At 49.3% G+C, this 15,793-nt stretch overlaps 1 protein-coding gene across 4 annotated transcripts in view; it reads right to left on the bottom strand.

The window, feature by feature from the left end:
- Positions 1-7,473, bottom strand: part of UNC93A (unc-93 homolog A) — a 30,916-nt gene extending 23,443 nt beyond the window's left edge. For 3 of the 4 annotated variants that reach the window (XM_065927721.1, XM_065927717.1, XM_065927718.1), the window contains exons 1-2: positions 7,333-7,473; positions 463-592 (exon numbers count right to left, since the gene is read on the bottom strand). In XM_065927721.1, the coding sequence (XP_065783793.1) occupies positions 463-549 (87 nt within the window). In that variant the 5' untranslated portion in view covers positions 550-592; positions 7,333-7,473. Of the gene's footprint in view, positions 1-462; positions 594-7,332 lie in introns of those variants that run through there. The other variant, XM_065927720.1, reaches the window with a different exon arrangement.
- Between the last annotated feature and the right edge of the window lie 8,320 nt (positions 7,474-15,793).

Below are 15,793 nucleotides of genomic sequence, written 5' to 3'. Positions count from 1 at the left end.
AGCTCCCAAGGCACAGAGCTGGTGAAGGCGGCACCAGGGGCCTGAAGACCGGCTCCTTCCTGCCCAGCCCTGGGGGTTCCTCGAGGCTTCATCCATAGTGAAAGGTCAGACATGAAGTGGAACTACCCAGGGCAGACCAAGCAGGAGTCCACGCGGACCTCTGACGCATTCGCATTACCGCCCCGACCACAGATTCACCGTGATTAGTCGTGTGTCTCCTCTCGCCCACAAAAGGCAAGGTGGACCTTATCAAACCACTGACCCGAGTCCAGCTCTCCTCGTCCAAGGGTCAGGCACCAGCAGTTGTGCAATCCCGCTGAACTGGGAGCGGGGGCTGCGTGTGGAGCCGCGTCTGTGTAGAGGACTGGACAGACCCCACGTTCCTCGCCATCTGCGGCTCGGGTAACCTTGGTGTCCCGGAGGCGTCCCGGAGGTGAGGTCACACGGCCGTCGCACACCTACCTGCAGACTCTGCAGCCCTCCGTAGGCAGTGAAGAGCAGCAGAAACCCCAAGGAGAGCACGAGGACGTTCTTCAGGTTCCTTTCCATGGCGCTGGCCGAAAGCTTCTCGCCCGAGAGGCTCCGCAGTTCCCTGAAAGACACCAGCCAGGCTCAGGGAGGGCAGCGGTACCCAGAAGTCACATTCTGTCCCGGAGTCCGAGTGAGACGTGCGTTAGTCACCGGGGCTGCTGAGAGTTAATGAGCTTGATAACCACCGACGCCATGAGGCACCCTGACACTGTTATTCATTCACCTCTTCTGCAACCCGCAGTCGTCACTTTCTCACCAGGCAACACTTAGGACTCATCAGCTTTCGTGGACCGGAACTTTTTTCTGTTAATTTCCATTAGATATGGTCCATGTGGGAAAGTGGTGATTTTCGTATTATATGGTATAATTGCCTACATTACATAATTAGATATATGTGTATATCTTAAAGAACAAAGTATACATGTCAACTTCAAGATCCATAATTCAACTTCCGAAAAAGAGCTGACATGATTGTAAGACCAAGGGCCAAAGTATTAGTATGTCAAAGACTAGATGATTTTATGATACTGCAATAAGGTAACAATTTATATAACACTTTATAGTTTGCAAAGCCTTTTACACGCTGTCTTACTTACGGTGCGGTGATAATTATCATTAGATCTTAGACCCATTACCAGACAGGAAACAGCATCAGAAGACTTTGAGGGGTTTGAATTTCAGATTTAGAGCAGTGCTGTCCAAGAGAACTTTCTGCACCATCCAATATAGTAGCCATTTAAATTTCTATTTTAATCAATTAAGATTAAAAATTTCCCTCTCCATATGGAATATACATATATGAAATATATATATATATACATACCTATATAGGTATATATACCACAACTTCATTCATTTATCTGTTGATAAAAACTTATGTTGTTTCCACATCTTGGCTATTGTAAATAATGCTGCTATGAACCTGAGGGTGCAGATTCTAAGTTAGTGTTTTCATTTCCTTCCTCCACCCTCAGCCTCTGGAATGCACTTCCTCAGTGGCACTAGCCATGTTTTACATGCTCAGAAGCCACATGATTATTGCAACTGAGGAAGTGAACCCATAGTTGCATTTCATTTTAATTGATTAAAATAGAAATTTAAATGGCTACATGTGACCAGTGTGATCGTACGGGACAGGGTCAGTCTAGAGTTTAAACAGCTTATCTCATATCTCACAGCCAATAAGCAAGCAAAATCACTTGTCTTTCCAATTGTGAGTCACTCTATCCAATTATTAGTAAATCTTGGAGTTTGAAGACTGTTTCGAAAGCTCTGTGAAACCAGTTATTTTTATCTAGTTCAGATTAATAAGGCAAACCTTACAGTGTAGGTAATTGTTACCCAGGGTGGTGACCCAGTTCAGGGAAGCAAGCCCTGCCACATGAATAGTGTGATAAAGTTCTCCTTGCCGCTTAACTTATTCCTATGGAAATAACATTTTGCAGAAAATGACAGTTCTGGAGATTGACTGAACATAAATTATCACATTTACAAAGACATGAGGGCAGCGTGGTCTAGGAAAAGGGATGGTAACCACAGAAATGAACGCAATCTGAGGATCTAACCCTAATCCTGTAACTTCCTAGCTGGACCATCTCAGATGGATCACTGACTCTTCAAACCTCAGCTTCCTCTTGAAAAAGGAGCTGCAGAAGCTAATCACTGGGAAAGCCCTTGGCGCAGCCTTGACACAGATCACCAGTGAATGTTAACCGGCTAAGATGACATGCTGACTTTCAGTGAGGATACAGAGGGGACAATATGCCAAGAAATGCCGCACGTATATGCGAGAGACGCTGTGTATGAGATAGATAACTAATGAGAACCTACCGTACAGCTCAGGGACCTCTACGCAATGCTCTACACCGACCTAAATCAGAAGGAAATTCCCCAAAGAGGGGCTATATGTAATGGCTGATTTTCCAGTAGTCATGTACGGATGTGAGATTTGAACCATAAAAAAGTCTGAGCGCCAAAGAATTGATGCTTTTGAACTGTGGTGCTGGCAAGGACTCGAAAGTCTAAGGGACTGCAAGGAGATCAAACCAGTCTATCCTAAAGGAAATCAGTTCTGAATATTCAATGGAAGGACTGATGCTGAAGCTCTAATACTTGGGCCACCTGATGGGAAGAGCTGGCTCATTGGGAAAGACTCTGAGGCTGGAAAAGATTGAATGCAGGAGGAGAAGAGGTTGACAGAGGATGAGATGGTTGGATGGCATCACCGAGTCAGTGAATGTGAGTTTACCAAACTTTGGAACATAGCGAAGGACAGGGAAGCCTGGCGCGCAGCAGTCCATGAGGCTGCAAAGAGTCGGACACGACTTGGCAACTAAACGACAACATAGCCGAATCACTTCACTGTACGGTAGAAACTAGCATAACCCTGTAAGTGACTATACTCCAATAACAATCCTTTAAAATGTCACACCTCGCATGACATGGGCTTTTCACACCAGTCTTACCATCAGTTATCTGACATCCTTTTTATTCTTCAGCAACACTCTGGCTTACTTCAATTCTGATCTGGCTTTACCCATGGAAGACTTACATTTTGGTATCAGAAGCCCCTCCGAGGGTTTCCTTCTGCTACTCGCTGTTCAAAGTCACCAGAATGACTTTCCTGACTTTCTAACTGGCTCCACATGCACCTCCCAGTAGCTGCCGACCCAGCCATTTCACCGTCAGCCCGGGTCTCCCGAGGAGCTGTGAGTCTGTGCGGAGGTGCGTCGGGGCTCTGCCTCTGGTCTGTTCCACCCTGCCCCTCTAACTGTCCTGTTCTAATCAGGAATCAATCGCTGACATCATGCTCTGCCAGGCTTGCTTTTTCAGTCTCCCTCTTGGTGTTTCCCCTTTGTCTTAAGAGGGATGTTTAAAATGAAACAGACGGTTTGCAATCAACCTTGCTCTCTAGCAAGACAAAAATATTTCTTTGTTCCCCTCCAGTTTTATCAGGAAATAATCGACATACATCACTGTATAAACTTATGGTGTACAGTTTGAGTTACATCTGTTGTGAAATTGTGGTCACAATAGGTTCATCTGACACCCATCTTCTCATATGGGTACAATAAGAAGAAAAGAGAAAGAAAAAAAAAGATTTCCTCATGATGAGAACTCCTAGGATTCACTCTCTTAATAACACTGCTTTGTATCAAATAGCAGTGCAAACTAGAGTCCTCACGTAGTACGTTACGTCACTAATACTTATCTTGCAAATGGAAGTTTGCACTTTTGGACCACCTTTCTCCAATCTTTCCCCCCTCCACCCGCTGCCTCTGGTAACCACAAGTCTGATTTCTTTTTCATGAGTTTGTTTTTAAATTTTTTAAAAAAGATTCCCAATATAAGTGAGTTCATACAGTATTTCCTCTCTCTGTCTGACTTCACTTAGTATAATTGAGGGCAAGGCCCATCCATGTCGTCACAAATCATAGGATCTCCTGTCTTTCTTGTTGTGTATGATATTATACCAATTGTATATATATTATATAAGTGTATGTATATATGTACACTGTGTCTGCGTAGTCACTCAGCATGCCCGACTCTTTGTGACCCCTTGGACTGTAGCCCACCAGGCTCCTGTCCACGGAATTATCCAGGCAAGATACTGGAGTGGGTTGCCATACCCTTCTCCCTATATGTATATATATATATATGGAATATACATATATGAAAAAAATATATATGTGCATATACCACAACTTCATTCATTTATCTGTTGATAAAAACTTATGTTGTTTCCACATCTTGGCTATTGCAAATAATGCTGCTATGAGCCTGAGGGTGCAGATGTCTTTCTAAGTCATGTTTTCACTTTCTTTGCAGAAACACCCAGCAGTGGAATCGCAGGGCCGGACGGCAGCTCCGTTCACGACTTTCTGAGAAACCTCCGTTTTCCGTGGTGGCTGCGCCACTTTCCAACCAGCAGCACATGGAGGTTCCCGCTTCCTCATGTTCTTGCCGGTATTTGCCGAGTCTTCTCTTTATGGTGATGGTGGTTCTAACCGGTGTGAGCTGATATCGCTTTGTGGTGAGAGAGTCAATTACTAGGCAGGTTGATAAGAAGTCCAGGGGTCCCCAAGGAGAGAGGGGTCTGGCATTCTCAAGGAGGAAGAAAGGACAAACATTTTTTTCCCTCTACATTCCTTAGGATTATACAGCAATAATGTATCTTGCTTGCAGACATTTTCTGGAAAAACCCTCTGGCGAATCCTGTTATCTTAAAATGTAAATCGTGGGAGTGGGTCTGGTGAGGTCTTTACAACCTCCAGACATGCTTTTGATTCACTGTAGCAACTAATTAAAAGGCATATAACTCCATTGCTAACACTAGCAAGGGGGCACTCTTTCTGCCCCCCTCTGATGTCTATGTCAGAAGCTTTCTCTATCTCTTTTATATTCTAATAAAACTCTATTATGCAAAAGCTCTGAGCAATCAAGCCTCGTCTCTGGCCCCGGATTGCATTCTTCTCCTCCGGAGGGCAAGAATCCCTGAGTCCTTCAAGCTTCAGCAACAACCTTTCAGTGGCTTTAATGTGAATTTCCTTAACAACTAGTGATGGTGAACACTTTTCGTGTACCTGCTGGCCGTTCATGTATCTTCTCTGGAGGAATGCTCAGGTCCTTTGACCATTTTTTAATTAAGTTATTTTATTTTTCACTGTTGAGTTTATATGAGTTCTTTATATAGTTTGAATATTAGCCTTTTGTCAGACATATGGCTTGCAAGTATGCTTTGCCAATCATGTAGGTTGTTGTTTCACTTGGTTGATAATTTCTTTTGCTGTGCAGAAGCTTATTTGATTAATGTCCTCCCACTTGCTTAATTTTTATTTTGGTGCTTTTGCCTTGCTTGGCATATCCAAAAAAATCATTGCCAAGATCCACATCTGGGAGAATTTTCCCATGTTTTCTTCTAGGAGTTCTATAGTTTCAGAACTTCTGTTAGTTTTCAATCTATCTTGAGTTAATTTCGGGGAACGGTGTAAAACACAGATCCTGTTTCATTCTTTTACCTGTGAATATCTAACAATTCCGGCATCACCTATTGAGTATTCTTGGTTCCCTTGTCAAATATTGACCGTATATGATTCGGTTTATTTCTGGGCTGTCTGTTCTATTGGTCTAATTGTCTGTTATTATGTTGGCTCCACACTATTTTGATGACAATAGCTTTATAGTATAGCTTGAAATCAGGGCATGTGATTTCCCTTGCTTTGTTCTTCTTAGGATTTCTTAGGCTACTCAGGGCCTTCTGTGGTTCTACATAAATTTTAGAAGTGTTTTTTCTACTTCTGTAAAAAAAAGTCATTGGAATCTTGATAGGGATTGCATTGAATCTATAAGTAAATTTTGATAATTTTTCTAATTCATGAACACAGAATACCTTTCCATTTACTGGTGTCTTTAATTTCTTTCGTTTATGTCTTACAGTCTTAGAGATCCTTTGCCTTCTTAGTAAAATTTTTTTCCAATTATTTTGTTTTTGATGCTATTCTGAGATCAATTTCTTTATTTCTCTTTCAGAAAATTTGTTGTCGGTGTATAGAAACACTACTGATTTTTATGTTATTTGTCTATATCCTGCAATTTTACTGAAATCAGATTTTTTTGGTTGAGTCTTTAGAATTTTCTTTATATAAAATCAAATATAAATAAGGACAGCTTTACTTTCCCCTTTACAATTCTGAAGCTCTTTGCTTCTTTTTCTTGCCTGACTGATCTGTTAGGACTTCCAACACTATGTTGAATAGGAATGGGAAGAGTAGGCTTGCCTTGTTCCCAATCTTAGAGAAGTTCTCAACCTTTCACCGTTGAGTATGACGCTCGCTGTGAGCCTGGGGACCCAAGTCAGGTCTGAGCGTGCGCTGACCTCTCTGGTCTGCCGACAGGGGAAGCCACAGGCTGTGCTCTGGGTCCCAGCCCCCTGCCCGTGGGGCTGCTGACTGGGCTTTGTGGCTCCCGGGTGCTCTGGGTGGGTCTCTGGTTGCTCAGGCTGAAGCCTGTGTTCAGCGATGAGCAGGCCTCTGAGTCCCTGCCCTGGCTCAGCTGGAAAAGCAGCTCTAAGGCCAGGAGAGCTCGGGGCTTTCTTAACTGAAGCTGACGTGCACCCCAAGCTCTCTGATCAGACAGAGTCACTGGCAAACCATCGGCCCCACCCACCTCTCAGCTCAAGCCCTGCCGGGCCACACAACTTCCAGGAGGCCTTGCCAGTCCCCCGGTCAGACGGGGCTGGGGGTGTGCCCCGGCTCCCTTGCCCGGGCGGGAGGGGAGGGGCTGCTCCCGGCCACCCTCACCCTCCCAGTCGGCTCTCCAGCCTGGAGATGCGAGGAGTTGCCGTCAGCCTTGGCTCTGAGCTTGTCCCCTGGCTGTGGGCAGCAGAGAGCGGGCACACTGGCCCCCAGCTCTGCTCTGGGGGCGACCCGCTCTGCCTGCCCGCCTCCAGCGTGAGCGCAGCTGGGCACACAGCTTGCAGGAGTCCTTGCCAGCCTCCTGGTCGGACGGGGCTGGCCGGTTGCCTGCCAGCGGGCGGGGCCGTGACTCAGCTCCTGCCTGGACCTGGGCAAACAGCTCTTAGGTCAGCAAAACTCCAGTCTGAGGATCTAAATCAGGCGGATCCACATCCAGCAAAGCGGCGCACAGTGCTCGGGGCGGGTGGGCGGAGGGTGGAGGGTGTCCCACCCCAGGTCTTGTCCCACTCGGGGCTCTGGAGGCTCGAGGGGGCCCCTCCACGTGGTGCAGTGCGGGGGCGGGGGGGGGGGGGAGGGCAGCGCGCTGAGCCTGTGGCCACTTTCTCACCCGGCAGGCGGTCTCCCGGTCCCTGGGGTCAGGGCTCTGTGGCCTCCGCCCAGACTTCCAGGGTTTGCTCACTGCTGTCGCGCTCTCCAAGGCGGTCAGTTGCCCTTCTTGTGAGGGGAGTGAAGTCAGGAAGGGCCCGTGTCACCATCTTGGTGACCTCACTCTCCCAAAATACTTCTCAGAAGAAACGTCCTCCACGTTCCGAACTGTTACTGTGAGGAGGGCGGTAATGTGACACTTTCCTCACAATCAGAGGGACCCGGGCTCAGAGGTGTGTCCCCCCTGACTCACGCCTACCTGCAGGCATGTGGTGGGGATGGGCAGGGCAGGGGAATTTCCAGGAACCGAAAGGAAAGTTGTCTCGACCTTTCAGCAGCAACAGCGATGTGTTGGCGGAACCGTGAACCTGAACCTCGAGCCAGGGCAAACCTCAAGTGGCTAAAGAGATGCGGTGTAAGTGACTCAGAAGATATCAGCTATCGTTTCACTCCTCAATGTTAGCATCAATACCAGACCACTTGATTAGCTTCCCCAGTGGCTCAGGCGTGAAGCATCTGCCGGCAATGCGGAGATGCAGGTTCGATCCCTGGGTCAGGAAGATCTCCTGGAGGAAGGCATGGCAACCCACTCCAGAATTCTGGCCTGGAGAATCCCATGGGCAGAGGAGCCTGGTGGGCTACAGTCCATGGGGTTGCAGAGAGCAACGGAGCATTGCTACTTTGCAGAAAGAGGATGATTTTGCAGACTTGCTTAAATGTTCATGATCACTTGCTGGATATAAAAATGACGGAATGTTCCAGAGAACTGGGTAACGGCTGACACTGGTGTGATTCTACCAGTCACCAGGTGTCACGGTCTGGCTGCCAGTGTGGGCGTGCCCTGTCACGTCCGGCTCTGTGTGACCCCAGGGACTGCAGCCCCCTAGGGTCCTCTGCCCATGGGATTCTCCAGGCAAGAATTCTGGAGTGGGTGCCATTGTCTACTCCAGGGGATCGAACCCCGCTCTCCCATGTCTCTTGCTTGGCAGGCAGGTTCTTTACCACTGAGCCACCCGGGAAACCTTCTGCTGCCCAAGTTCACCAAAAGCAACATGGGGTTGAGAGCTAAAGAGCCACATTTTAAATTGTGTGTATTTATTTCTGGCTGTGCTGGATCTTCGCTGCTGCATTCTCTAGTTGTGGAGAGCAGGGGCTACTCTCTAGCTGTGTCTGGGCGTCTCACTGCAGAGGCTTCTCTTGTCGGGAACACGGGCTCTGGGGCACTCATGCCTCCTAGCTGCAGCATCCAGCCTCAGCAGCTGCAGCTCTTGGGCTTAGTTGCTCCGAGGCATGAGGGGTACTCCCGGATCAGGGATGGAACCCGTGTCCCCTGCATTGGCAGGCAGATTCTTATCCATTGACTCACCCAGGAAGTCTAAGAATCACATTTTAAATCAGCAGACTTCCTGCTAAGAAGCTAAAAATTGCTCTGAATTCAAGGGAAGTCCAATCAATGATTTGCTCTTTTAAAGAAATTGCTTATGTAAGAAAATTTATATCAACTTTCTTGACATTTAAATCTGACATCTTTGTTAATAAAAACAGCACCAAATAAATTTGCGTTTGTCCTATTCATTAATTATACTTTAATCTACATAAAGAATTAAAAATGTATATGAGGGCCTGAAACAAATTATTGCCTGAGTTAAATTCTTACACTTTGGAAATAAGTGTACTTAGTGCTTTGTTTTTAAGAAAAAAGAAAAGCAATTTATGTTAGCATAACTCTAACTTGAGAAAGTGTTTTTGAAACAGGAGGGAAGGGGGTGGGGCACAACCTTTGAAATAATAAGGGCCGAGGACACAACATGAACTGATTAGACTCAAATGGGTCCAAGGTGGCAAAGTCAACCTAGACTAGACCTTGATCATCAATATCACGCTCACTGTACTCCAAGGCCACACTCACCTGTTACTCCAGGAAGCTCTTGACTTTCTTCTTTTGCATTCCAGTCCCTGATGATGAAAAGGACTTTTTTTTTTTTTTTTGGTGTTAGTTCTAGAAGGTCTTGTAGGTAGGTCACCATAGAACCGTTCTACTTCAGCTTCTTCGGCATTACTGGTCGGGGCATAGACTTGGATTACCGTGATATTGAATGGTTTGCCTTGGAAACAAGCGATCATTCTTTCATTTTGAGTTGCACCCTAGAACTGCATTTTGGACTCTTTTGTTGACTATGATGATTACTCCATTTCTTCCAAGGGATTCTTGCCCACAGTAGTAGATATAATGGTCATCTGAATTAAATTCATCCATTCCCGTCCATTTCAGTTCCCTGATTCCTAAGATGTCGATGTTCAATCTTGCCATCTCCTGCTTGACCACATCTGGTTTACCTCAATTCATGGACCTAATGTTCCAGGTTCCCATTGTTGTTGTTCTTTACACCATTGGACTTTACTTTAACCACCAGACACATCCGTGACAGAGTGTTTTTTCCCCATTGGCCCAGCCACTTCGTTCTTTCTGGAGTTATCAGTAATTGCCCTCAGCTCTTCCCCAGCAGCATACTGGACGCCTGCTGATCTTCGGGAGCTCATCTTCCAGTGTCATATCTTTTTGACTTTTCTTACTGTTCATGGGGTTCTCTCAGCACCTCAGCAAGGGAAATGACCCTCAGAAGTGCCATGACAGTTGCAAGGCAGAACATCAAAACCAAAAAATGAGCAGTGGCCCAATGCCCAGAAATTTCCACCCCTTCCCCCAAATAATTGGAATGATCCTCCCACCCATCAGCCTAGGAAATTACTCAGCCATGAAAGCCAACCACACCTCATTTCGAGGCTGCTCTCTGCTCTGTGCCAGCCCACACTGGTCTGAATAAATCGGAATAAATCCACTTCTTACCTCCCACTCTGTCTCCCACAGAATTCTTTCTGAGATGAGACACCAGGAACCTGAGCTTCATCAAGTCCTGAAGCCAGGTGTGTGCTCTCAGTTGGAATACCGTCGGTTTTGGCCAGGTTCAAGCCCCAGTCTGAGGGGATGGTTTCATCTTCTCAGAGCGCGTCTTCCAAAGCAGCCAAACCCTTCCAGCAGCTGGCTCACCCGCCGACCCCGAGTTGAAATGGTCTGGGCTGCGGGGACGATGACGCTGAAGCTGGCGGGGGCTCTCCTGGGTCCAGCCCCCACCCTGCCAAGCCATCACTTAGAGAGCAGAGACCCTCCTCAGGGTCTCTGCTGACACAGGGCCAGAAAAAGACGAGAAACAGTCCACACACTTTCACCCTCACAGCACTCGCGATGGTACCAGCGCCCAGCTCTCGCGAGATTCCGGGTCTTCTCTGCCCTCTGGGTTCTCAGCACCCATTTCCACCGGGTCCATCTGGGCCGCCTGACTACACAGCCAGAACCTTCCAGGGGAACTGCAAAGGCCCTGGCCTGCAGCGCTGGAGAGACCACACACCCTCAGGCTGAACGGAGGCAGGAGGAAGAGGGGCAGGGCATGGCCTCAGAGGACCCACGGCCATCGAGGACACCACGCGAACGGGTGGGAACTGATTAGGCCCGAGATGGTGGAAGATTCAACTTCCCGTGGTCTTTGAGCCTCACTATGCGTTCTAACACATCAGCTAAATGACACAGCCACGGGCGGCATCCCAGTTCCCAGGCTGATCATGAAAGATCAGAAAGTGGGCGGTGGGGGCCCCTTCCCCTATGAAATTGCCCAGCTCGTAGACTCAAACCACCCCACTCCTCGGGCGCTCCTGCCTTGTCAGAGGGACCACACTCTGTCTATGGACTGAGCACCTCCCTCGGTGGCCTGGTTGCCCATGATTGTGGCCAGCTCTTGAATACTTCCCGGTTGGCAGCCAAGGACCCTCACAGCAGCCCATCCCGGGGCTCAGCCAAGACCTGGGGTGTGAGCATCCTTTCACGCCCCATTGTCCTGCAACGTCTTTACGGAGGAAGAGGAAGAAGGCGGTCTTTCCCTTCCCTCCTGTGTTCCCTTGGATTATAAAAGTGTAGCCCACTTATTTCCCCAGAACCCCCTTACCTGCCTGCTTGTACCCCTCACAGTGTCCTAGATTAACACATCTACTTCTCACGTATCACTTTGCCTTTCGCTGAATTCCTTCTGTGCTCAGACATAAAGAACCTGAGCTTCAAGTCCTGAAACAAGGTGTGTGACTTTAGTTAGAAGACTGTGGGTTCGAGTCCCAGCTGAAGAGTTCAAGTCTCCCCTGAAACCAGACACTGTGACTTGGGGTTCATCCAGAGTGGAGGAGGCTGGCAGGGCACGGCCACCACTTCTGACGTGCCCCACACTCACCCCAACAGCCGTGCAACAAGATGGGTCAGAGGGGGCTCTGTGATGGGGGCTGCTGGAGTGGGACACACTCATGTTCACACAGACATGCACGCACGTGCACACACACACGCACATGCACGCATGCACATGTGCACGCACATGCACACACGTGCACACACACACACGTATGCACACACATATGCACACCTTTCCTTTCCCAAAGGCATAACCTCTCTCCCTGCCCAAGGTGCCCTCTGCTGCCTTAGGCAGAGAACTGCTTTCACAATCTTCCATGCGCCTTCTGGGTGCCCACCCCACGCCAGGAACCCCCCAGGGGCAGGGGCCTCACACTGACGGGGAGGTGCAAGCCCCCGTCCTAGAGGAGGAACGGGAAATAGACAATTAGGCAAAGAGAGAAATCAGACAAAGGCAGGGGAGACGCGCGTGTCATCCCCCAAACAGAGCAGGGAACCTGGCCGGCAGCCTGGGGACGTGTCCTACCGGGATCCCACCCCCACGTCTCCATGAAGCTGGCTGAGTAACCTCAGGCCCCTGATACAGCCGCTCAGCTCCCCAGATGCAAACCGAGACAGGTTTCTCTGGGTGGAAACCCACAGCCCCGGGTCTGCCGTTCACAGACCGGCTCGGTGAGCCCCGCGGAGGAGAGCAGGCTGCCCTGGCAAGGCAGGCGGAGCGCCGAGGAGTCAAGGAGCCGGACGCCACAGCTGGACAGCGAGGGCCCAGCGCCCACGAGCTCCCAAAGCCCAGATGTGGGCAAGGGTGACAATGCTGACGCTACGTTTTCTATACAGGTCAGGCCACGGCGGGGTAACAGTACGCGGGTAAATATCCAAAGATAACTTTGTCCCTCTGCTCCCACAACACGCAAACATCCATACAGTTTGAATTTTGTCCCCAAACTAAATAACGCCACCCTCCATCGATTTTACCTAGTTCTGTGGCCTCCTTAGTTCCAGGCACCATCGTAGCACATGGCTTCTTAACCTTGGAGTGTGTCAGAACCCTGAGATGCTTCCCTGGTTGGCTTTTGGTTGCAAAGGAAGTGGCTCTTTGCAATGGTACCGTGGGCAAGCGTGTCGTAATACTTGTTTTCGCTCCAGCAAGTGGCAGGACCTGTTTGTAAATTGCAGAGCCCCTGGCAGCTGCTGACCTGGGAACTTCTGAACTCTTTGGAAGAAATAAATGGCTGGCAAGATGTAGAGAGACTACAGAGAGACTGGGGGTGATTAAATGAGAACATTGTGTAAAGATCGCTACTGGAAATGATTGTGTGGGTTCTAAATAAAAATGGTAGGAAATCACTGTAATGAAAAAAGTCATCCACATATGTGTGGATGTATGTAGAAATAGAAGAACTGACTCATTGGAAAAGACTGATGCTGGGAAAGATTGAAGGCGGGAGGAGAAGGGGACGACAGAGGATGAGATGGTTGGATGGCATCACTGACTCAGTGGACATGAATGTGAGCAAACTCCAGGAGATGGTGAGGGACAGGACAGCCTGGCACTCTGCAGTCCGTGGGGTTGCAAAGAGTCAGACACGGCTTAGCGACTGAACAACAACATGTAGGAATATATACACACTCACACACACACACACACACACACACACACACGCAATGAGTCTGTAAGGAGACACACGAAACCCTCTCCGGACAATAGAACCTGTTGGGGGAAGGAGTATGTGTGCTCTATGGATGCCCTTTGACATTGTTTCCATATTTTTAAAAAGAGGATTTCATTTTTAAAAGAATAAAGATTTTTAAAGAAATTGTTCATTGCAGCACTATTTACAATAGCTAGAATATGGAAGCAACCTAGATGTCCATCGACAGATGAATGGGTAAAGAAGTTGTGGTACATATATACAATGGAATATTAGTCAGTCATAAAAATCCAAAAACAAAAAGCCATAAAAATCATTTGAGTCAGTTCTGATGAGGTGGATGAACCCAGAACATATTACACAGAGTGAAGTGAGTTAGAAAGAGAACGATAAACATCCTGTTCTAACGCACATATACGGAATGTAGAAAAACGGCACTGAAGAATTTATTTACAGGGCAACAACGGAGAAACAGATTAGAGAACAGACTTATGGGCATGGGGAGAGGGGAGGAGAGGGTGAGATGTAGGGAAAGAGTATCATGGAAACTTATGTTACTTAATTACTTATTTTACATATGTAAAATAGACAGCTAACGGGAATTTGCCGCACGGCTCAGGGCACTCAAACAGGGGCTCTGTATCAGCCTGGAGGGGTGGGATGGGGCGGGAGATGGGAGGGAGGTGCAAAAGGGAGGGGATATATGTGTACCCATGGCTCATTCATGTTGAGGTTTGACAGAAAACAGCGAAATTCTGTAAAGCAATTATCCTTCAATAAAAAAAATAAAGAAAACAATAAAGATTTGTAAAGGAAAATATACTTTTCATGAAGACATTTTGTTATGAAGAACTCCAGAAAGTAAAATGGAAGCTCCGGCATTTTTTAGGTCTCTCCCTTTCGTTGTTGAACCGTTTCCCCTTGGTTTCTCTCAAGCCCCTCTTCCCAGCTGGTGGTGTACAAGGCGCGTGCACAGATGATCAGCCCTCAGCCTGGCCGCTCGCCCCCTCCTGCACTCCCCGATGAGCCCCGCCTTCCCTGCGCCCCACCGACGCACGGGCCAGCCTTCGGGGGTGAAGTGGCCCCACTGCCCCACCCTGATCATCCGCCCTCCCGCTGCCTGCCCACCGGACTGACAGCTCCCTGAGGCCTGGCCTGTCTAAAGAAGCAAGTGATGTGGCGGGGCCCCTGGAGAGGCTGGCAGACAGTGGTGCAGACAGCCTCCCCGCATCCAGCAAACTTCCCCGGGGCTGCACTCTGCATGGGCCGTGGGGCCTGGACACAGAGGAGAAGCAGGGCTGCCTCCTGTGGCTGAGGGCCTGGCCAGCAGGACCAATATCCTTCTCTCTGCCCCAGAGAGAGCAGGACCGGATGTCCCTCCCTGGGCCCCAGAGAGCTGGACTGGACATCCCTCTCTCTGCTCCAGAGAGAGCTGGACCAACATCCCTCCCACTGCCCCAGACAGAGCTGCCTGTCTCTAGGGCGTCACCGCATACCTGCTCATCTCGAGCAGTCTGGTCACTTCCCGTCCTCTGTGCCAGGGACCCGGGGATGGCAGCGGGCCGGGGAAGGGCACTCCTGCTCGGGCCAGGTGGGGCAGGCTGATGATGATCTCTGAGAACAGGACAGGATTGTGAGTCACAAGAGGGGAGAGTTCTGTGCGGATAGCGAGCCGCCCGCAGACCTGGCCTCTGCGGTCCGGGTGAGCCGAGTGTCCAGCGCCACCGAAGAGGGACCCCCAACTGGCGGCACGCAGAGCCTCCGTGGCTGGGATCTCTCCTGAGATCTCCTGGGATCTTGGTCTTCCGCGGCCGAGAGGCAGCGACAAACCCACTGTGTCAGTGGCCGTCCGAGCCAGGATGTGGCTCTGCACCCAGGACCTGGGCTCTTCCTGGGAAAGGGGTCTGGACGTGGGCGCCACAGGCCAAGTCAGGGTTCTCCAAGGAATCTCGAATGTCCTGGTTCTTAAACTCTGGGGTGCGGCTGAGTAATGGTGTGACGCTTCACTGTGTCTGACCCGTGGCTTGGGAAGCGCCCCTCACCTGGAAGGCTCTAGTGAGGATGGGGTGGAGGCAACAGGCACCTCTCATCTCCACCTCCCCTCTCCTCGCTCCCCAGCATGGATGCATCAGACCTGTTCTCAACAGCTTTCCTTCATGGTGCTCACACTGCAGATCCTTTATTTCCTAGGAGCTGAGAACCCTGTGTCCTAAGAGCTGGTTATGAACTCTGTCGAGTATCTCCCCGTGCCTGGGAGGCTAGGGAGTGGGGCGTGGTCCAGGGGCCACAGCAGAAATCTACACAGACGGGGGATCCCTGGGCTGAAGTAGAAGGGGTACATGGGTTAGCAGAGGTCAGGCACGCCCCCCAAGTCTCCCCCCCACCTTGGGGTTAGGAGAGGGTATGCTGCTGGGGGCCTCCCCAGGCCGGGGACCACAGCCGTCCATCTGTCCATCTGTAGCTCTGTCCCTCAGTCTGACCAGCATTTCTCTCCACGCTTTGCACTTGACCTTCTATATATACATTTTTGGATTTAGTAAAAC

The sequence above is a fragment of the Muntiacus reevesi genome, chromosome 3 (assembly GCF_963930625.1).
Source record: "Muntiacus reevesi chromosome 3, mMunRee1.1, whole genome shotgun sequence".
Classification (NCBI taxonomy): Eukaryota; Metazoa; Chordata; class Mammalia; order Artiodactyla; family Cervidae; genus Muntiacus; species Muntiacus reevesi.
This window is presented reverse-complemented; position numbering and strand designations above follow the sequence as displayed.